This window comes from Asparagus officinalis, chromosome 3 (assembly GCF_001876935.1).
Source record: "Asparagus officinalis chromosome 3, Aspof.V1, whole genome shotgun sequence".
Taxonomy (NCBI): Eukaryota; Viridiplantae; Streptophyta; class Magnoliopsida; order Asparagales; family Asparagaceae; genus Asparagus; species Asparagus officinalis.
This window is the reverse complement of record NC_033796.1, coordinates 11,547,126-11,570,843: the sequence shown is the minus strand read 5'-3', so window position 1 is coordinate 11,570,843 and position 23,718 is coordinate 11,547,126. Positions and strand designations below refer to the sequence as shown.

At 34.1% G+C, this 23,718-nt stretch overlaps 2 protein-coding genes across 3 annotated transcripts in view; one reads left to right on the top strand and one right to left on the bottom strand.

The window, feature by feature from the left end:
- Positions 1-11,933, top strand: part of LOC109833000 (multisubstrate pseudouridine synthase 7) — a 27,151-nt gene extending 15,218 nt beyond the window's left edge. The window contains exons 16-21 of the mRNA XM_020400524.1: positions 9-69; positions 895-932; positions 1,091-1,159; positions 1,274-1,604; positions 10,556-10,661; positions 11,194-11,933. Of these exons, the coding sequence (XP_020256113.1) occupies positions 9-69; positions 895-932; positions 1,091-1,159; positions 1,274-1,604; positions 10,556-10,585 (529 nt within the window). The 3' untranslated portion in view covers positions 10,586-10,661; positions 11,194-11,933. The remainder of the gene's footprint in view (positions 1-8; positions 70-894; positions 933-1,090; positions 1,160-1,273; positions 1,605-10,555; positions 10,662-11,193) is intronic.
- On the bottom strand, positions 12,708-22,764 carry LOC109832999 (protein NETWORKED 1A-like). Of its 2 annotated transcripts, none has more exons than XM_020400523.1 (6): positions 22,374-22,764; positions 21,444-21,739; positions 17,636-19,455; positions 15,497-17,443; positions 13,450-14,760; positions 12,708-13,218 (listed from the first exon to the last, which is right to left on the bottom strand). In XM_020400523.1, exons 2-5 carry the CDS (start codon positions 21,544-21,546, stop codon positions 13,663-13,665), a joined length of 4,968 nt encoding a protein of 1,655 aa, XP_020256112.1. In that variant the 5' UTR covers positions 21,547-21,739; positions 22,374-22,764; the 3' UTR covers positions 12,708-13,218; positions 13,450-13,662. The 2 variants fall into 2 exon arrangements, with proteins under 2 accessions (XP_020256112.1, XP_020256111.1); XM_020400522.1 differs by having other exon boundaries at positions 15,494-17,443; positions 22,374-22,762.

Sequence of the window (23,718 nt, the reverse complement as noted above, 5' to 3'; positions counted from 1 at the left end):
CTTTGCAGTTCAAGAATACTCTACCCAGAAAATGACATTGCTGACATATACCATAGGATGGCAGAAAAGGTGAACTATTATTTGTTTATCTATTATTATTAAATATTTCTAGTCGTGTAAGAACAAAGTAGTTTCATCTGAATTACCCCATAATATGGCAGAAAAGTGAATTATCCATTTTTATCTTTAGTTTCTGGTCTCTAAGAATAAAGTTGTTTCATATGAGCATGGAAATTTTCCTTCATATTGTTGAGGTGCTTAGAGTGAAATAGGCGTGCTATATAAAATGGTATATCATCTATGTTGGCTGCATATTTGTTATTTGTCAAAGGCTAGGCACCAGTGTGCAGAAACTTATTGATGCTGGTACTACAACAAATTCTTGCAGGATTTATCTCTATCTATAACCTTCATAATTCAGTGGAGATACTTGATTATCTGTAATTGATATTTCTTAAAACCCCAGCTACCTTTTCTGCTGTTATCTTGTCAACTATATCAAATTCAATTGTTTTATAAAAATTTCAATATATTTAGTAGCTGCCTTGTCTAAGAAAATAATGGTGTTTGTGACATTTTAAGCAGTCACATATCCACGTCTTATCTCGGCGATTTTTGTTCCTTCAGTGGCTTGGATATATTTGAAATTGAAATGTGAAATCCTATCGTCGTAATACACACAACAAAATCTTTCATAGTTGAGGAGGCAGATCTAACACAGCTTAAGTAGTGTCCAAACCCGACTTAACATCATAGGATCTCATTCTACTGCATTGTCCGTGTTAATAGTGGTTCACTATGTTTCCAGAACATGTTGAATATTGCTTTCTCTTTTGCTTTGTTTTGTGTTAAAGCTCATAAATTTTTTTTTTCTGTTTCCAACTATTGAACCAGGATGGTGTCAAATTGGCAGAGAGTGTACACAGTGCCAAGTAAGTTGCTGCACCTATATGACATCAATGTAATGAACCTCATACAATGCTTACTTCTCCCGGCAACATGCTATATTGCTTCTTCCATTAGCTTTGGTTGCTTACTTGATTTATTCTTTTTGTCTTCCGCTGAATGATAATGCTTGTGCCTATTTTAGGGAGTTCTCAATTACCAGTATGACTGGAAGCTATAGAAGGGTTTTCCAGCGTCCTATTGACTTTGTGTGGTATGTACATTTTACGTCATTTAATCCTGTGTTTCAGCCTGCTTTTATTCTTGCAAAGGTACTTCCTGCAAAGCAAGCTAGTCACTAGTGAAACATCTATTTGTCTGATTACAGGGAATTACTAACTTACACAGATGGAGATGTGCCCCTGGCAGAAACTGATATGGATGTCATATCCAAATCAAAGCCTTATGAGGATGGGAAGATACAGGGATGTGCTAATGGAAATCATGACAGCAAAGTTGAAGTCTGCCAACCTGAGAGCTTGAGCTTAATTGCTGATTGTCTTTCTGCAAATGCTAGTGGAGTGAATTTGTCGTGTGAGGACCCTGGTGACAAATCTGGCGCTCACCTTCCCAAGGTAGCTTTGAAGTTAGGGTTCACTCTCCCAAGTTCATGCTATGCCACAATGGCCATTAGGGAGTTGCTGAAAACTTCAACTTCGGTATGTGCATTTTGGTCGAGAAGTTGCATAAATTATAATGTAGAAGTGCATGTAGGAGGTTAGATTGAAGCAATTTCAATTGTCCTAGTGTTCTCTTCGCTCTGAAGCATAATGATCTCAGTAAGTTCTGTCTGAAAACATCATCTAGTATTCATTAAGCTCTTAAGGTTTCCAAATCAAGATATTGCTTGAAGGCTATTTACCAGTAGCAGAATGCAATTGAAACTATACAGCAATCTAATGTGATTTGTTGGTATTGAGCAGGAGTACTCTTTTCCATGAAATTCACACTAGTGTTGTTAAGGTTTGGTTGCATTTAGTTAATAATAATAGTCCTTTTTTTTCAAAATGCTCTCCACATTTTTATAGACTAAATTATTAAATTGGTATATTTTGTTGACCCTCATTACCAACTTGGTCTATTTTCTTTCTCCGGCGACTACAAGATATGTAGAGCGGGACACGATGACAATAAGGCCTATTTTTTGACCGGTAATTTTCCGGCGAGATTACCTCATGTAACAAGTCGCGTGCATTTTACGCGACTAAATTGGGCTTATGTGGCAAAGGTTTAAGAGCGATCTTTAACTAACCGTTATGGAGGGAAAAGTTCCTCAAATTTCCCCCATTCTCTCTTTCTTCTATTCTTTGTTCATGTGAGGAAGTGAATGATTTTTTTCCAAGTTGTAGAGACTTTAACTCATTTCAATTGCCCTAACCCAATTTAACTCTAGGAGGAAGAATACCCAATTTGACCCCATCCTTTTAAGCCATAATTTGAAAGAAAAAAAAACCTTTTTAGATCAAATGAATGAGACCAATTACTTGCCACGTAAGAAGCCACATTAGCACCATGTGATGAGTCACGTGCACCATGTGATGAGTCACGTGCACCATGTGATGAGTCACGTGACGTTTAGTCATTGGAAAGTTTGCTCTGGCCAAAAAACAGGTCTTATTGTCACCGTCTCATTTTATATACCTTGTTGTCACCCAAGTAAGAAAAAATATCAAACTGGTGCTTATGGTCAACGAAAATATACCATCTGGCAGATTAGCCTATTTTGATGTTATTTATTTTAAAACAACTGCTTATCTTGAAGAACTTAACAATATTTTTTAGCAAAAGTTGTAACTGATGAGTATATTTTCTTTTGGCAAATTCATCATGAATATTATAAAAGTAAGCCAACTCATTACTTCACTATAACCACTAGTAAGCATTTCCTTAGGGGAAGTGAGGAATTAGGCTATTATCTCAATATATCTTTTTCCTTATCATGAAGATCAAGATGTTTATTACTAAAACGAGTTATTTGAAGCATTTCTTTTTTTATGTTGACAATATCTAGTAATTGTTCATCATTGAGGGTTATTCTTATTTCTCAGTATCCTATATGATGATTCCTTTATTTCTCTGTATTTCTTTTATTCTTCACTAAGCATATTCTAATGTGAAGAATTTTTTTCTGAGAGATTAGGTATATACATTCTCCCATAATTTAGTAACCATAAAAAGCTTTGTAGATTTTTTAGAGTTTCATAGTTATCTTTGAACTCTTTAATCTTGGTAGTGATATGGTCTTGTAATTCAACATGACCATATTTAATTCTCTTTTTTTTTAAAATTCGATATCTTCTTTCATTAAGATAACCTTTTTAGGAGATAAAATGACTCCATGATTAAGTAATGGCTGTGCTGCTGCTATCAGGTTGTTCGTCTTTTTGTTTTTAAGAACACTAGATGTCGTCTATATAGACAAACAAATATATAAAGTATAATAGCAAGAAATAAACTACATAATGTAGACCAAGATTGGAGAAAGAAAGAAAATTTACTCCATAATTAATTAGAAATACTTACAGAGATTATATTACAATACAAGACTTCAGGCCAGACGAAGCTTTGATACCACTTCTAAAGCAACAATATTTTATAAGAGGAATATGAAAACACATATTCTTTTCTTTTACAGACTCAAATTCCTTTCCTAAAAACTTGCGGACTCTTTACAAACTTGGATTTCTTTATATAAATAGCAGAGGACACTTATGAAGGAATCTTGGCTTTTAGAAGTAGTAGTTACATGTCTTTTCTTTTTGGAAAGTAAGGGTGTCATGTCTTTTACTTTTCAGAAGCAAGGATATCGCAGTGGATAAGTGGTAGCATCTACTTTTTACATGGCACATTTTTCAGAAGCATTTGTTGGAGAATGATCGTTGTTTTTATAGATTTATCTTCTTTTCTCGGTGCTCAGCATTTTATTTCAAGAGTTGAGATTAGTAGGACCCACCATACTTTTAATCTGTTTCTGGAGCAGTTTTTTGTTCAAATGTCGCACAGTGGTAGTACTGCAACCCGTACTCATTGTCTCATAATGTTCTTTTGCCTTTTGAGCTTTGGTCCTAAAATCATACTTTCTTTGAATTCCTCTTGCAGATCTTGTTCCTTGAATGTGAATTTTGGGATGCATGGGATAATATGATCTTGGATAATCATGTTCCCATGGTTATAATGAAAGGCTTTAAAGAATTCAATTGCCGCTATTTCTTTTTCTTCTTCAAAATCACATTTTTTTCATTAAAAGGAATGTCTGAAGAGGGCTTCTCTTGTTAAGGGTTCTAATATTGAGATTTGATAAGATGGATAAAATTTTAAAAAAATTCATTCTTCGCATATGGACTATATGGTGAACTCGAATACTCTTTGAAACTTTTCAGTTTTTTCAAGTGCCTGGCTATAAATAGTAGGAACGAAGGGTTTTGTATTCTTCGGGTCTAGTTTTATCAACATGCATCTTATGAATTAGCCATTTTTTATTATGTTCCTTCTAGGCGGATATGAGCTCAAAACATGCTAGTATCCGTGGTCTGTCATACTAGTTTAGTATGATTTGAGAAGCTGATTTTAAATAATGAAATTATCCCATCATCATTAAGTTTCTCAAAAAATAAGAGCATTTCCTGATCATCCATCAGGTTCCTTTAATTACTGTTGAACATTTCTTTCAACTTCCGTTGAGTCTGATACTTTGATGTATCAAACTTGAAATAGTAGATTAATTCGACAAAATCATCAATTTTAGTCATTGCTAGATACTTGATTTCAATTTCCATAAGGATTGTACATAAATCCTTTTGAGTTTGATTCTAAGAAATTTTTTATTTTCTCTTTTTGTGTCTTCATTGCCTTTGACATTGTTAAGGATGATTGATTGACGAGGTTTTCAACAATATCTTTGTATTTTTTGGTAACTTTTTTCAAGGTCTTGGAGTTTTCGATTCTTTAATGATTTTTAATGCTGAAAGGCAGATATTAGTATTAGTGTCAGAAGCGGAAACTCTTAATTCCTGGAGTTTCTTCCATAAGTTATTTATAGATGTGTAGTCTTCATTTGGTAAACTGGTGTTATACCAGTTTTTGGCTACAATAACTTTAAATAGTGGATATTTTTTCAATGTTCTTGGAAAATTGGTTAGCATAAAACATGGAAGTTGCAAGACTGTAACTATCAAGTATAGTATTTAAGATATCGGACCCACAAGAAATATGTGTTTGGAAATTCTAAATTTGGTCCTAAAAAAAGTATGGACAAAAAGATATAAAATAGAATATGTAGAGATTTAGAGAGGGAATTGTCACAAAAATAAAAAGTTAAAACAAGGGGGGAGAAAGAGAAAAGGAGGAAACGAGTGAAAAGAAAACAAGGAATGTGTGTTTGGAAATACTAAATTTGGTCCTAAAAAAAGTACGGACAAAAAGATATAAAATAGAATGTGTAGAGATTTAGAGAGGGAATTGTCACAAAAATAAAAAGTTAAAACAAGGGCGGAGAAAGAGAAAAGGACGAAACGACTGAAAAGAAAACAAGGACTAAAAGAAAATAAGAAGAATTGGAAACAAGAAAAGAAAAGCAAGTGGGAAGAAAAGATAAATCAATAAAATAAAATCAAGAAAGAGAAAAAAATCAAATCAAGAAAGATTTAGGAAAAACAAATGGAGAAGTTAGGAATCTAGAATTAAAGTCACTAGTTAATTACAATTAGGATTTATGATCTACTCTCGTTTCATCATTTTATTACTTTAGATTTACTAGATTTACTAAGCATGATCAAAGCACTTAAAGAAAATATAACCTATCAAATTATTATCCAAGCAAAAATTCTCATTCATAAAACAAGTAACTAGATAATAATTCTAGAAATGAATAAGCAAAACCTATTTAATCACTCAAGATAACCAAAGATTATTAAACTCGTTTTCTATCAATTAGTTCTTCGAGAATTTTATGTGATCGTAGAATACCTATGAAACTAAGGGCCTGTTTGTTTGGCTAAAAAAAGAAGGAAATCAAAGAATAGGAAACATATTTCTTAAAAAAAATTGTTTTATGGTTGTTTGGTTAGCTAAAAAAAGAAGGAAATCATATAATAGGAGATGAGATGAGATGAGTTGTCACCATATTATTGGATGTGGGTGATTTTTTAAGAAAACTTGTTTTGAGATTGTTTAGTTGGTTAAAAAAATAAGAAAATGAATTATAAGAAACTTAGTTCCTATAATAGGTTCTTCTATTGTGTTTGGTTCATTTTTAAAAATATGAGATGAGATGAGTTATCATTATATTATAGGATGATGTGACTCACACTTAAGAAAAACAATTTCCTTGGTTTTTTTGAGGAAATGAAAGGAAATAAAATGTTAATGAGATGAGATGAGTTGTCACCATAATGTTGGATGATGTGAGTGATTTTTAAAGATGAGATGAGATGAGTTGTATGATGTGACCCAATTTTGTGTTTGGTTTTTTTAGGAGATGATATGAGATGAGTTGATGGATGAAAATAATATTTTATTGGATAAAGTGGATGAGTTGTTAGATAAAAATAATATTTTATTGGATGTTGTGGTGAGTTTTAGGGATGGAAATGGAGGAAATTAATGTTTTTAAGATTTCCATGACCCAATTTCTTATTTTTGGTTTTTAGGAAACCAACCAAACAGTCCCTAAAGGAAATATTCTATAGGACGGTTATAAAATCAACTATGCTTTATGGATCAGAATGTTAGGCAATTAAAAAACATGTTTAAAAAATGAGTGTAGTAAAAATGAGAATGTTGTGATAGTCTTATGGGTATACATTAAAACATAGAATAAGAAATGAGTGGATCCGTAATAAATTAGAGGTTGCGCCTATTGAGGATAAAATGAGAATAGATTAAGATGATTTGATTATGTACAGCGGAGACCGTTAGTGTACTCATTAGGAAAAATGATAATATTAGAGTTAATGGAGCTAGGAGATCTAGAGAACGACGTAGAATGATTAGGTTATAAGTAATTAAGAATGGTATGATTAGGACTAACTTAACGAAGGATATGAGCCGTAACAGAATGGAATAAAAACATAGGATTCGTGTAGTCGACCCCAAACATTTAGGATAAATGCTTGGTTGTTATTTCTATCAATTAGTTCTCTAGTTAATTATCCTAAACATAATCATTTTAAGCATAAAGAGCAATTTATAAACCATAAAAGAAATTAAACTAGTTTCATACAATTCTAGATTTCATACATGAATTAGTTACTCATATTGCAAAAATAAAAACATGAAAATAAAATTTATACTAGTAAGCATAAAAGAAAGAAATAGAAAATCAAAACAATACAGAGTAAGAAAATAAATCTACTCTATAAAGCATGAAGAAAAAAATACACTACAAGCATGAAATAAATCTAATCTATCAAACATGAAATAAAAATAAGAAAATAAAATCCTAAAACTTACAACTCTAAAACAAGAAAATAAAAGAGAAAAATAAAAACTTACATTACAAGAGGTTGGTTTGATCTTAGGCTTCAATAAAAGGTTGAAAATTAAAGGAATTTGATTCTTTTGGACTCTTATTCATTAATTCTCTATTACCTAAAAATTAAGATAAAAACTCATTATTAGTTGATATATTTAATAAAATAGATAATGATGATTTAAAAATGTAATAAAATGTGATGATTAGGAATATTTGGCTTCTTGTTTTGAGAAGTTTTTTCTTCTATTTCTCATTTGTTTTACCTCTTTCGGTATCAAACTCGCCTTTAATTACCTCCTTTTTGGTGAGGTTCTCTAGCATGTTTAATACACCTAATATAATAAGGACATTCATAAATATTATTAGGCGGGGTAATTATTTTAATGTACTCAGCTAGTTGATAAAGTATATTTTCTTTTGGCGAATACATTGCCAATATTTATTGTGGCAAAACTTCAATATAGGTTCCTAATGTCTTAGCTAAATTTCATTTAAGTTCTTAATGTTTGAAAGTCAACAAAGATTCATAACGTTTTCTCCGTCATCAAGTTAAGGTTTTTTTTAGATTTTTCATTATTTATTGCTGATGTGGTAGTTGGCTGGACTATCTTTTTTCTCTCCTTTTTGTCGTGTAACCCCCTATAACTTTTAAAAGTTAGAAATAACACCCTTAAACTTTTAAACATTACAAATAGACCCCCCTAAAATTTCAAAAGCTACAAGTGGTACTAAATTTTTTTCAACCGAACCCTAAAATTTTTGAAAAATACACCACTATTTATAAAAAAATTTAGGGTCTAGTTAATAAAACATTTAGCGGTCCATTTATACTTTAAAACTACAAGGAGCTGTTTGTATATTTTCTAGACAAGGGTTGTAACTCCCTAGAATTTTATAAAAAGCCTCCTACAAAATATGCAAACAACCTCAAAAGGTTTGAAAACTATAAATGAGCCCCTAAATTTTTACAAACAGACATTCAAAATCTTTATAGCCCTGTGAAAGTTTTTTAAATTATAAATAACTTTCAGCATGCTATTTGTAATTTTCAAAACTTTTAGGGGGTTGGTTGTAAAAGTTGTAGCAAACCACTTGTAGCTTTTGAAAATTTTAGGGGGATATTTTGTAATGTTCTAAACTTTTTAGGGTGTTATTTATAAATTTTTAAAACTTTTAGGGTGTTATTTATAAATTTTAAAACTTATAGAGGGTTATGTGGCAAAAAGGAGAGAGAAAAGACAATCCAGTCACCTATCACGTCAGCAATAGAGAACAGAAACTCTCGAAAAGGACCTAATTTGATGGCAGATAAAACATTAGGGATCTTTGTTGATGACTTTCAAATATTAGGGACTCAAATGAAATTTGGCTAATACATTAAGAACCTACAGTGAGGTTTTGCCTATATTATAAAAGTCACCTCATTGCTTCATTATAACCAGTGTTTTAAATATTGGCTGATAAACCGATGTTATCGGTAATTTATCGGTTTTGAGGGCCTTCCGCTATGATAAATTAAATTTTAAATAGGTTATTGTTTTTGGATGTTTATCGGCAATAATGCGACGATAAAGTGAGTTGTCGGCCGAATTTTTGGCTCAAAATATCAGAATTATTAGCCTTTGATTTTGGTTTGGGTTTGCTCTTTGGATGTTTAAGAATTATTAACTATTTGTTGCTTTTGGAACTTGGTTGATTGGTGATTAGCTTATGTTTGTTTATGAATATTGACATGGCTCAAAACTATTAAATCTCATCTAAGTTAATTTATAATCTCGTGATTACACAATAATTATTATATTGATGATTCTTCATTCTTTATATTATCTTGTTGTTTGCTTGTATGTTATTCCATTTTTACTAACTATGCACTCGTATGGTTTTATCGTGCGATCAAGAAGTAAGTTTTTACCATTAGTTAGTTATCCTAAACATGATTATGTATATTTTGACATGTTTATATTTCATTAAGTATGGTTAGATTGTATTTTAGGATATTATAATATGTGTATACACTATCCGATAATATCACTCTGATAAATATTATTATCCCGATATCCGCTATCTGATATGGATTTTGACCGTCCGATTAGTCCTTGATAACTGATATTTAAAACCTTGATTTTAACTACTAGTAAGGATTTCTTAGAGGAAGTGAGGAATTGGGCTATTATCTCAATATCTCTTTTCTTATCAGGAAGATCGAGATGTTTATTAATAACATGAGCTATTTGAGGCATTGGGGATATTTCATCCTTACCTGTTTCCTTTATTAGGCTTTTTTCCCCTGATGACGAACTAGCCATGTTTGGAAAGATAATCAACACCTATATTTGTGAATCTAGGAATATATTGAACAATATAATGAGTACGGGTTGTAGTTTTTCCGTTGTGCGATCATTTGATCAAGAAACTGCTCCGGGAAGAGATTAGAAGTATGGTGGATTTTACTAATCTTGTCTCTTGAAACAAAATGCAGTGCATCTAGAAAAGGAGATACAACTGTAAAAGCCACGATCACTATCCAGAGATGATTCTGGCAAAGGTGCCACTTAAAAAGTAAATGTCATCATTTTCCCAAAAGGTTCACGATATCCTTGTTTTTTGAAAAGTAAAGGACACGACAACTTTACTTTCTAAAAGAAAAGACACGCAACTACTACTTTTAAAAACCAAGATTTCTACGGAAGGGTCCTCTGCTATCTATATAAAGACGTCCCAGTCTGTAATGAATCTGCAAGTTTCTAGAAAAAGAATTTGAGAGTCTATAAAAGAAACGAATGTGTGTTTTCATTTTCCTCTTAGAAAATCCGGTACATGCTAACCCAATTTCCAGTTGTATCACTGAACCAGACCTCAGTAGCACATTCAGTAATGATTTTCTTTCTCTGTTGCTGGTAAACCAACTAGAATAATCACCAAAAGATCGAATCAGATTTCCTTTGTATTGAAGATGATTTTCTATACTTAATAGAAATGGAAGGTACCATCTGCATGTTCAATGAAATTTTAACTGCAGGTGTATCAATGCTCAATGCCTCATCATGACTCAAGTGTCATGAAGTCTAAATCTGAGTTTTTGTCACAGCTAATGTATTTGAAAACTTAAATTATTGAGATCTTTGTTTATTTCTGCAGGTTGCTTATCATAAAACAATAAACCAGTGAGCAGAATGTAACTCCTTGTTTTTGATTAGTTTTCAAATTCTGAGGAACTTCCTGACCACTTGAGGCGTATAAACAGGTAAATTCCTGCATCCTTTATTTTATATGTTTATCTTTTGTACAGGCTTATTTTGAATTCCTTTGTTAGTTTTAGTTAGGCTAATGTCACTTAAATACCCTAATATTTCACCTCCTTTACAAACCCCAAGTTGTAAAAAGTGTCACATAAATACCCTAAATTGTCCACCATTAGAATATGTTAACTGCCATCAGAAAAACCCGTTATGACAAAAATACCCCTCCATAGAAATTTAATAAAAAGATGGAGGATAGGTGTACTAGTAAATATGATAATAAATAGGGTCAATACAATTACAAAAATGTCATGTGCAATATTCCCACATGCAACTAACAAAAGATACTAATGTGCTAGTTTTTTATAACTTAAGGTATTAAAGTGCTACTTTTTTCCAACTTAGGGTATTTTCGTGCTACTTTTTACAACTTAGGGTATTTAAGTGTAAAGGTGATGAAACAATAGGGTATTTAAGTGCCATTTAGCCTTTTGGTTATGATTTCAGTATGCAGCATGATAAAACTTTTCCTTGCAGTGAAAGTTGCTTCATCAAGAAATCATCAGTTAGCATATGGTGAACTCAACATTTTCAGATGATGCATGCATGGGGGTCTGAATATTGTGGTGAATGTTTATTGTTGTATTGAGCGGAAACTTGATAAAGTGCACTTTGAGGTTCTATTAGCTGTCACTGGCAGCTGAAGATGAAATATTGGCGGATGACTGCATCTGACCGGGCATGCAGAGTGAAAATTCCATACATTTCACACATGCTCACTGGGGGTTGCATAATAATATAATTCGAGGCTTGCTAATCCTATCAGAACATATGATTGGTTGGTGTTCAAGGCGGCCGAGTTAGTCAAGTTTGTAGAGTGAGCTATATAACATGCAAGTTAACCTGGTTCCATATGAAGCATCAAATTCATGATACTGGGAACTTACTGGAGGTCTAAAAATTGCAAATCCGGTTCTAGACTACTCTTTACTCTTATCTAGGTTATAGGTGTTATTGGTTTTGATATGTGATTATGTTCTTTATTTCTCTAATGAGCCTTGCACAAAAAGCTGCCTAATAACTTTGTCCACTGTTAGCAGGTATTCAAAATCTATAACCTTAAATAAGGCTCTCTGTCCTGAGAGAGCGAGGTTTTCATTTTGTAGCGTTGAAGTTATAAAATTAGTTGAGATGTTAGGAGCTCTCTCGATCTAGAAAATCTGTAGTTTGAGATGTTTTATTTTATATTGTTAAAGTAACCATTATAGTTGAGAACTCGGAATTCTAGTTTGCGATGTTTTATTTTATATCGTTAAAAGTTATAATTTTAGTTGAGATGTTAGGAGGATTTGAGTGGAGATGGTTGCAGGATCTAATTTTAATTTTATTCTATTTTGCTTTATTATTTTTTAAATGAAGGATAAATTCTTTTGTTTTGCATGTGGAAGAAATATTTGAATCGGGGATTGAAAAAGTGGGAGTTTGGGGAAGAGAGGGCGTCATAAAAGTTTTTGTTTAATTTCCAAGAATAAATCTTTAATTTTGAATCGTAAAACTTACTTTTATTTGGTGTTTTAATTTTAATACTAAACTAAAATATATTTCACTTTTTCTTTAGGGTTTGAATGCTAAACTAAGTAGCACCTACTTTTGTCTAATTAAGTAGAACCTTCCTGGGTCATGCTTCTGGGATTTTTTTTTTTAAATTTGGTTTTTGCATGTTAACCGCTTACAATATTCCATATTTTGAGATTACACTCCAACTCATCTTAACAGATGTTTTATAGTAACAGTGTAATAATTTAATTAAGCAATAAATCATTAACTAAGTAATAATTTAAGAAACTTCCACTCAGATTGCGAGGAACCCGCTGTACCCATAGATTAGTTATGCTTTTTTGGGAAAGGTTAGACGTCCCTCTGTCGCATAGTCTAATAATATAAAAGGAACGATGGCCTGTTCGCATTTATAAATAGAACTACATAAAATAACTGCATCTCGAATTTCCAATGTGACGTGATACATAAATAACATTCAGCGCCTACTGATAGAATGAAAACAGAGAAGTGAATAGGTGTATAATCTATCATCCAAGAACTCAAATGCGAAACCATGCTATGAATTGTTACCTCATTTCCTTCCACATCGACTAAAATTAAACAACCCAAATGGAGCATTACCAATGCCTTGGCTTCCTAATTATCAATTGATAACCATCAACCACTCTGGTATTGCCGTATGACAAGCATCCAACTTAGTTTGATACAAAAATTTGCAGAAAAAGAAAATGGCTCATAATCACAACGATAGCAGTAATCTCGAAGAAACTCTGCCGTTCAAATGATGACGCCGTCCTAAAACTTATATGTCAATTTAGCCTCTAGGCTTCATATCAACTGGATCTTCAGCATGTCAGGACCGAGATATGTCAGGACCGAGATCGGATATGATCTATACAAAATTAGCAATTCGGTGCGCTGCAAACACCATGTTATTCACCAGTATCTGATCTTCGATCCAACTTACTCCCCGTTCATCGTCATCCCGTACTCAATAACAGACTGCAATTTAATATCAATGAACAAGTCATTTATTTTTATCTTTCACTGCAGAACATATGTTTCATGTAATTGGCAACTAACAGTTCTAAAATGGCGTTAGCGTACAAAGGCTAAATTTTGTATCCAACAGACAGATGATAACGCATGCAAACGCAAATTTACATGATGAATGCGACAACCAAGGAGTAGGTTAAAAAAAAAGAAAAAAGAAGAAAGAAGAAAGAAACTCACTGTTGCAGCTCAGCTTGATATGATTAGGCCCCGTCATTGATCGACTTAATACATCTTATTCGGAGAACTTCAGCACCATTTGAGTTGTTAAGTATAAATAAGCCTATTTACCTCCTCTCTTTTCTAACTACGCATTGTACATAACCAAGAGCTTCAATCTTTAGCTCCAAAATTAAAGAAATTATTACACACTAAGTAGGGTAGACAAGTCACTCACTCATCCTTCGTTCTTGGTCTCATACAAGCACAACAGTGAACTTTCTTCCTCCTTGGGCTCTCTCTCCTCCCGTAAAGATAATCCCTCAAAAGAACTCTAGTTCTTCTCTCTGCAGCTCTAGCTTTTCTATAATCATGCTCTTCCTTCAGTTTCAACCAGATATACTCAAGTTTCTGCAGCTCCAGCTCCAACCTTCCGATCTTTTCTGACCCTCTTCGTGCTCGTTCTGAAATTTTCCGTTCACTGATGTTCCCCATATCATCAATTTGATCACTAAGCAAACTGTTTGAAGATGATGATAGCTTCTCAGTCTTCTTCGCTAACTTCTTGTTGGCATCAGTTAACTGCGAGATAGCTGCCTCAGCCTCTTTCAACTGTGCTTTAACCTTCTTGAATTCGAAACTTGTCGGGCTTTTACTTAGTTCAGATGTCTCCATGGTCTTTTTTAGTTCTTTGGCGTTCTCTTGAAGAGCCGAGAGCCTCTGAGCATCAGAAGAAAGCCTTTCACTGATACTCCCATTCCATTCAGACTCTGTAACGATACCCAACTCTTTCTCAGGTGCTGCTCTTGAAGAAGGCAATTCAATCTTTTCCTCCTCCACTGCTTCAATATTGTGACAATCTAGATCTTGATCTTTGCGGTCTATAATTCCCCATAATTCCATCATGTGATCCTTGGCTTCATCACTATCAATTGCACCTTGTGCATTGGAACTAGCACCAGTCTCAAATTGTGAAGAGCTTAGAACATGGTCAAGTTGAATATCTTTCATCTCCTCGGGGGGTCCCTGTTCGAAAATTTCAGCATCGGCTTTCTTGAGATTACAAGTTTCCTCTTTCTTTTTCAGATGCAAGATGATGTCGGTTCCTTCTGATTTGAATTCTTCACTTTTATTTATTTCAGCTTGTTGAGTAGTTCTAGAAACATTTGTCTCGTGTTCTAGATGACTTATGATGTCTATTACCATGTCTTCTAGTGCATTAACCTTAGCATTCAACTTTTGGAGTTCGATGATTCCGAATGATGAAACGGTGTGATGACTCCCGTTTCCTTCTTCATTTCTCTTTTTCTGTTGAAGAGGCTGTGAAACATCCTGAAGTATAGACGTGTGAAATGTGTAAAAATTCACAATTCAAATGATACTTCAGTGGTTACTATCAAGATTAAACTTTGAATCTAGGTCGGTAGGAAATATGTGAAACTGATTGAACAAAAATTCACCACTGTGTTTGCACATATAGGTAGATTGAAATATCACAAGAGATTCAAATCATCCCTGAAGTCGTAAATTACTTTTTTTTCTTTCTGATTATGGTTTGAGTAACATATTTAAAAATTTTGTGATTTACCTTTGTTTCCAATATTAGATTTGTTTCAAACCATATTTCAGAAGCACCCAACATGATTTGTCTGAGTTTAAATTCTATAATTTATAAAATCCGATAAAGTCATCCAATTATAACATTGGAATAGAAAAGCATTCGATGAGACCAAGGTGCTGTCTGAGGACTTATTAAATTTATCTGTCGCGATCGAGTTTCCGAAATATGTTTAGAAAATATGAAATTAAACATATTTCAGAAGCACCCAACATGATTGGTCTGAGTTTGAAATTCCATAATTTATAAAATCAAATAAAGAGATTCAATTATAACATTAGAAGAAAAAAGCATTCAATGAGACCAAGGTTCTGCCTGAGAACTTATTATCTGTCGTGATCAAGTGTTCCTAATTTTCTTGCCAAGTTTCTAAATGTGTTCAGAAAGTTTCAAGTGAGATCCAATTTGAATAACATAAAAAACAGAAATAAGTAAAGAAAGAATCACCAGATTTTCTTGGTTTCTCGATGAACGATGACTTGCAAGTGGAAGGATACGCCATTCAAGAGAGGTGACGAAATTCCCCAGTGATAATATAAGCGGCAAGTATGCACTCAATTCTTCTTTCAGACCTCTATTTTCTTCATCCAATGCATCAAATTTCTCTTTCAACTCACCCTCATAGGCGTCTCTACTAGCGAATTCCCCGTAGAACATCTCCTTTTGCATCATGGCACTCATCTCAAGGCTCTCACAGTTTACTAGCAGCTCAAGCATCTTTTCTTCAAAGATTGCTTCATGGACTTTAGTGATGTGAGCATCCTTCACTAGAGTTTCAATTTCTTGAATAGCATCCTCCAACTCAGAAGAAAAACAAATTTCCCTCCTTTTAAGTTTTTCTGCTTCTTCAAATAATTTCACAAGTTGCTGATTCAATTTGTCATTAGCTTGATGGAGATCAGCAATCTCACTACCCCTCTGAGAATTATGTTCCAGTAAGCTGAGATTTTTCTTCTCTACCTCTTCTCGTGCCACTTTTGCCTCATCAACATCTATCATAAGCCTCTCAATCTTTCCACTTAGTTCGGAGTTTTCTCCTTGTAGAGCTTGGAACTTATTATTTACTTCCAACACCTCCATGTCCTTTTGTGCTAAGAGGTTCTTGCCAGTTTCAACTAGAAGGTTCAGCCCTTGGCAGGTATCTCTGGATGTTTTGACTTCACCTTCAAGAATCGCCAGCCGGCTTCTGTATTCCTCCAGAACAGCAAGTGACTCCTTCAGGTTTACACGTTCAACCTCTGCAGCTCCCAATTTTTCATTCAGTGATCTGATTTCCTCCTCAAGATCAGTGCTAATTTGGCGAAGATGATCCATGTTATTACTAAGAATATTTAGCTCTAATGCTCTCTCAGCATTATAACTGCTAAAAACCAAGCAAAGGTGTTCAAGTTTCATAGACTCTTCAACAAGTACACTGTTGTGCTCTTGCAATGTGTCATTTCCCTCCGATAAATCACTAATTTTCTTCGAAAAGGACTGGTTTTCTTCAATCAGCCTTGTGATATCAACTTTTAAAGTGGAGTGAGCCTCGTGCAAATCTGATAACTTTTTACTCAAAATTTTTATTTCAGCCTTCAGTACTTCCTCCTTTTGGTTGCATGCTTGCAGATTCTGTCTCAATTGTTCATTAAGCTTCAGCAATTGATGCTTTTCACTTTGCAAGAGTAATAATTCTTCAAGTATCGTCTTTGACTCCAGATCAAGCCCATTCTTTTCTGCGCGCAGTTCTGCCAGGTCAAGTTTACAATGCTCAAGGAGAGTGAGTATAACTGATTTCTCAAGAACCAGACGCTGATTGTAATCCTGTTCATCTAAATTTGAAGCCTTCAGGTTTTCAATTTCAAGCAAAATTAGCTTAAAATGTAGATCGTCTGGAGACCGACACTCTTTGTTGATGCTAAGTGTCTTCATTACCTGATGAATTCCCTCCATCAGCTTCTCATTATATTGTGATAACAATGTTAGCCATTTCTGTTGTATTAAACTTTCCTGCTTGAGCTCAGAAATAAGTCCCTGTTGGTATCTGGATGTCTCCGAGTACTCCAGACATTTATCTGAGAGAATCATATTGTTTTCTTTCATATCATGCAAAATTCTCTGCAAGATAAAAATTTCAATCTGGGCATGAACGATCTTCTGATGTTCCACTTCAAGCTCCTCCTCTCTAAGCCGGCCTTGTTCTTGGAGGATGAGAATCTTGTTTTCTAAAGAATCGAGTTCACTCCGAGTGTAAAGAGCGAGAGCTTCATATGTTTCATTCTTCATTCTCATAGAACTTTGCAGCTCCCTGATTTGGTTAAGTAGTTGATCTTTTTCACTCTCCAGATTTAAGTTTTTGCTTTCTAGTTCTGCATGTTCCATTTCCAAGTTTTCCAGTCTCTGACGAATGCTTTCCACCTGACATCAAATAAACACACAGATAACATGAATATTAAAAGAGAGAAAAAAATTGTGAGTCATAAAAGAGTTCCAATAGACAATACTCGAAAGATTAAGTAAAGAACATATAATAAAGTTAACACGAGGATGCTAAATGAAAACGATTGCATTAAATCCCAAGATGCGGGAAAGGTCATTAAAATATTTTACCTGTGTTTCAAGGGCACTCTTTGCAGCAAGAAGACTGGAATTTTGATCACGGAGAGATTGGCAGGATTCTTCTAATACATTCAATTTTCCTCTCAAGCCTTCAAGTTCAGCATTCACATCAGAAAGGGAGTTCTCCAATAATGTATTTTTCTCTGATAGCTTCTCCATGTTCTGAGCAATAGCCTCAATCTGGGACACTAGAACAGCCTTTTCTGATATTTGAAGGGAAATCTTTCTATGGAGGCTTTCACAGGATTCTTCTAATGACTTTACCTTTTGCCTTAACTCTTTCAATTCTGCATTTGCACTTGATAAAGAAACTTCTAAACCAGCATTTCGTTCTGTTATCTTTTCCATAAATCTCAAGCTATCAAGATGTAGAATTCTTTCATCATGATGCTTCTTGCAGAGCTCTTTCAACTCGACATTCCCATCTCGTAACTCCTTCACAATTTCTTGAAGGGTCTCCACATTTAAATTTACCGCACCAATTTGTTCTGTTAGCTCATTGTGTCTCCTCTCCAACTCCTTTTTGTCTGCTTTCATCGAAAATATCTCTTGTTGAAGAGATTTCTTTTCAACAACATGAATCCCCAACTCATCTTCAAGCTTACTTTTTGATTCCTCCAATAAACTAATTTCGTCTTGAAGACTTTTGATCTTTAAAGCAGAAGATCTGTTTTGCTCGAGTTCCTCTTTAAGCCGCTGTATTTCTTCTTCCAAACCAACTTTACTCATTTCCACATTTCTCAATTTTTCAACCCAGCTCTGAATCTCCAAAGGATGCAACTTTTCCAAGGATGACCGAGCCATTTCAGCCTCCATGGATCTTTTTTGTTCTTCTATTATAGAAACGTTAAGTTTCTCGATATCTTCTTGCTTCATGCGCAGTTCCTCTTTAAGCCGCTGTACTTCTTCTTCAATACCAACTTTACTCATTTCCACATTCCTCAACTTTTCAACCCAGCTCTGAATCTCCAAAGAATGTAACTTTTCCAAAGATGAGCGAGACATTTCAGCCTCCATGGATCTTTTGCGTTCTTCTGTTATAGAGATGTTAAGTTTCTCGATATCTTCTTGCTTCATGTGCAATTCCTCATGTTGCTTTTTTGCCATCTCTTTAAGCATACCCAGTTCAAATTTCAAAGCCTGATTCTCTGTCCCTAGCTGATGACATCGATCACCAAAGCTTTTTGATTTAGTTGTTACTACCAGCATCTCATCATTTAGCTTCTTGAAGTCATCCTCAAGGCGAGTTATCTTTTCCAGGGAAATATTGTACTGAAGATAAACAGCTTCTTTCTCGGATTCTAGTTTTGAAATGGTACCTCTGAGATTTCCAATTTCAACTTCAGCTTTATTTGCACGCTCAGACTCCAGTGCAATTTGGCTCTTGAGATTCTGATTCTCCTCGGATAATCCAGGATCTTTCTCTTGTACACTTTGGAAATCCAATCCTCTCCTTGCCCATCCATTACCGAACTTCTCATGGGTTTCCTCTTCTCCATTCATAGACTGACTTGATTCATGAGCAGGAGTGTGAAGCTCAGAATCAGTGAAAGACGAGCCATTGGGAGCTTCATCAGGTAACATTAATGGAACTTGGTCAGGAAAAGCTTCTGCCATTGTTTTATGAGCTTGACGAAGTGCACCAGTTGCATGATCATATCTTTCTGCTAATGCACGGTAAGCTCTATAGAACTCTTCTACCAGTTTCATAAGCTCGGGGCGTTTTCTGTAGTACATTTCTGCTCTCTTCCGGAAGGAATCAGCATCTTCTTCTATGAGCTTGATCATTGATTTCACTTTAATGTCCATATCTGCACAATTTCATGCATCGTATCAGTGAATAGATGAAAGTTTGTCATCGAAGGGTAGAGAAAGAATTAAGGCATATTAATGTTGTGTGACCATAATTTCCCTTGAAAAATTCAAAGTTTCAACTATCACAAGAAGGAAAAATAGAAGTACATAAGAAAAAACAAATTGGCAGGTACACGCTCAAAATGATGCTGAAGTCTTGAATTAAAAAGTGAGAGTACTTCCTTGAAATTTAATTGGCATAGAAACATCCAGTCTCAAATGCTTAAAAATATCTACTCTAGGAAAATAGGCCTTATCCAGTGAGAAATACATTTATTATGTTAGGATCTCATCTATATTTAGTTTTTTCCTCAGTAATAGTTAATCTGCTTGCGAGTCATACAAAGTGTCCTATGTCAAAAACAGTGTGAATAAACTCCTAAATTGTAATCATTATTTTTGCCATATAAGCCTTTTTCCAATAGAATCATAATTAGTTATATAGCATGTCTACCAGATAACTTAATTCACCAAAAGAATAGATCAAGTCTTAGTGACCAACTACCAATGTAACATCAGACCTATATCAGATGGTGCCAAACAAAAAACCAGGGCAAGTATGAGCAAGAGAAGACTATTATTAACACAAAAAATTAAATATAAAGACAGGACACATAATCAACTTTCTTGTCATGCGGTTTAAGCTCATGCAACAATGTTGCAAGCCACCCTCAGTCAGAAAGGGAGTGAATCAAGCAAAGAGCCAGGTTCATCTTTGAGCCAAAAATAGGTGAATGAACCAAATGGAGTTACATTCCTAAAGAATATCTCGAAACACATTATGCCACATGATTTCAGCGAAAGACAGGTAAAGGGTAAAAAGAACTTCAATCTCAAGAGATTTCAGAGATAGGAAGACAGTATTAAATGATGATCAAGTATTGCGACTTCAGAAATGAAATTAGTGTCAAGTTATTGTAATTGCTCAGAACTCAAGAGGAAAAGCATAAATCATTGAGGCCAAAAGATCAGATTACTGAAGATATATCGTAATACTAAATCTCTTTCAAACTACTTATTTGGGCAATGAAAACGAAGATAGATAGATCAAAAATTGAATCACAATAGGTGATTCCCTCATTCCAACACCTACCATGTACCCTTTCTATTTGAAATGCCCACATTGATTTAGATGTATTATGCTGATAATCAAACTACATAACAAAAATTCAGCTTCATATAATTGGAGCATCTGCCTTTTACTGGGTGGTTCCACGATCCACTTCATATGAACATTTAACAAGGTGATGGAGATACAAGAAGACGTGGCCTGGTGAACCAAGAGCAGCCTTTTCCCCCAGAATTTGGCAATCCAGTCCTCATGGCTCATATCATCATTTTACTGTAAACATCCATTTTTCGAGTTATTTTTAAATGTCTCCTAAGTTAGTAGTTAAGCTTTGCAATTATATTATTTAACTTATTTCAAAGTTATTTCATAAATGACTTATCCTCCCAGAACTAGTCAGTTACATCGGTAAGAAAAAAAAATCACACGCTCCACATCTGCAATTATGAAGAATGCACCAAAGGAATAAAAATATTAAGTTGGGTCACAACTTAATATAGCAGGAACATGGTTCATTCTGTTCAATTACCAGGAAAACACATGTTCAAAGAAAAGCGAAGATATGATTGTTAGCTTGATTTTACTATACTACGTTTTGCAACCAATAACAAGTCCAAAGTTTAGGTTGGAGCAATAAAAATCAAACAACTAGTTGATAAGTTTAAGACCACAGGAAATCAAATAACATATAGAACAATAGTTTATGCACACCTTAAAGAGTAATAAATTTTAAAGATAATCATGTCAGAAAACTCAATATTTATCATTTATTGACAGCGATATATAATCAGAGAAAGAATATTTCCTCACTTTCCCAGAGTATCTAAATGAAGAGCTAAAATGCTTCATTAATCACAATATTGAAAGAACACAAACCTGACAAATTCTCCTGAAGCCATTTAGAATTCTTCGGGCTTATATGACTGTCCCACCACCATGAATACAAACGTCTAGACTCAGCATGTGATAGTGTTGCCATGATTCTGAGCAAGCAAGACGAAGAATCTCTTTGTTTAACCTTTGAAAACACTTGATCCTTATACCAATATTAAAAAACTAGGTAATAGATCCAAGCCAGGTAATGGCCCAATAGGGTCACTAACAATCCAAATGACAGCTAAATAGGATGAATTTCTCCTCCTGTATTTCACCAGTTGATGAATTCTAACTACCTGCACAAATCAACAGGAGAAAATGGACATCGGCAACTAAATAATGTGCTTTATACTAGTAAAATGACCTAATAAAAGCAATCTACTCTACACGAAAGAGATTAGAGGGATTAAAAAGGATGCTGATTCCTCATCTTGGCGCCAAGAGGCAGGAAAAGGTTTTGCTAATTGTAGGCTCCTTATTAGAAAACAGCTAGGATCCAAACTTTCAGCAGAAGAAGCGCCTGATCAAAAACCCATATAGAATTTTTTTTTTAAAGGGATATCATTCACAAGTCCAACGAATATCTGAAATTTTGGGAAAAGAGCAAATTTTTCTGACATCCCACGCAAAAAATAAAACAAAAAATCTGTTAGGAAAGGATTAATGCTTCATAAATACGATATTAGAAACAGCAGAGTTTGACGATAAGAAGAAACTTAAAGAATCAAAGAGATCCAAAAACTAAAACTTAAAAGGAATCAACGAGATCCAAAAACTAAAACTATACCTAACCAATATGTAAAAGATGGACCAAAACAAACAACAAAAAGCCAAAATTGCTAAATCGCATAAACAGCAACAAACCCAGAACCCCAAAATCAATAAAAACAACCCCGGGCTCTGATCAAAAAAGGATCTTGTAGTCCATACCACGAAAAAATTTGCAGAAAATTGTGCGAAGCAGCTGCAGTGAAGATCGCCAGCTGCTTTCAGCATCCGATCTCAACCCATCTCTTGATCATCGAATAGGCCCTCTCGATCTCTCCCCAAATGCAAAAACTCCTTTTTGGTCGACTCTATATAATTAATTTAGTATTATTATACAAGCAAAAGGTAAGCAAAGGCAAAGCCAAGCCAGCAGAAAAGAGGAAAAAGGTGATAGCGAAAGAAAAGCAAAGGACAAAAAAAAAATTAAGGGAAAAAGAGAAATGGGATGGGTTAGAATTTTGTAATGACAAATTTGGTAGGTTTGTGGAGATACTGTTTTCTAATTTTTAGGTGACTGGTTGATTTCATAAGATTTTGGGTCTGAAAACAGCAGAAGGAGAATAATTTTGCAATTAATATGGAAACGGCTAATTGATTTATTAGGTGAAAAAAATGGGTTTTATCCATTTATTGGGAAATTTACGTTAGGCCCATGAACTCATTTTTAAAATTTAAGAGAAGGTTCTTATGAAAGAAATATTTGAAGGGATGAATATAAATTTTTTTATAAATTGGTCACTGTGGTATTTTGCTGTCTTTTGATTGGGTATCAATCTGTGTAGTGAACAAATCTTTGTCGTGGTGTTATGACAAAACTGCCCCTGGTTGTCGTCGTTGGGCATTTCTGGAATCTTGATCTTCTGTTAGTTTCTTATGGAGTTTTTCTTGGGTTCTCAGTTGTCTTCGTATTATTCTTGCCGAAAGTTCATGCACATTGGACAAAGACAAAAGCCCCTTTTCATGCTAAAAATAAAGGAAATTATTGGGGGATATGTCAGCAAAACTTACCTTTGTATTGTAAATTTGCAAATTTTCGTGTGACATTGGGAAAGTTTTTAGTATTTTAGGATTATCACGTAACTTCAAATGTTGTGAACCAAAGATTATACTTCCTCCTAGAAGCAAGAGAATAGGAGATGATAATCTCATGAAAGCAGAATTACGATTGCAGATGTTATACATGATTAAGGCCTTATTTTTGGAGTATAATAATACCCAAAATCATCGTCAAAAGTCTAAATAACTTTAAAAAATATTATTATGTAGAAATATGACGGGAGTAGAACTAGATGAAATGATGCTTATACAGAGTGTGTGAAGAGATAATTAAGAATTTAGTATAGATTCATATCTTCATTGAACGTAGCGCTAAAAAGATCTTGTATGCGCTACTTGCCTGGTTTGATAGAAAGAGAGGTAGAGTAAGGTAAATTAATGACAAAAAAAAAAAAATTTGATAGGGAGTTTTTAAAGGGTAAGGTGAAGTAGATTAAAATGAGGTTAGACA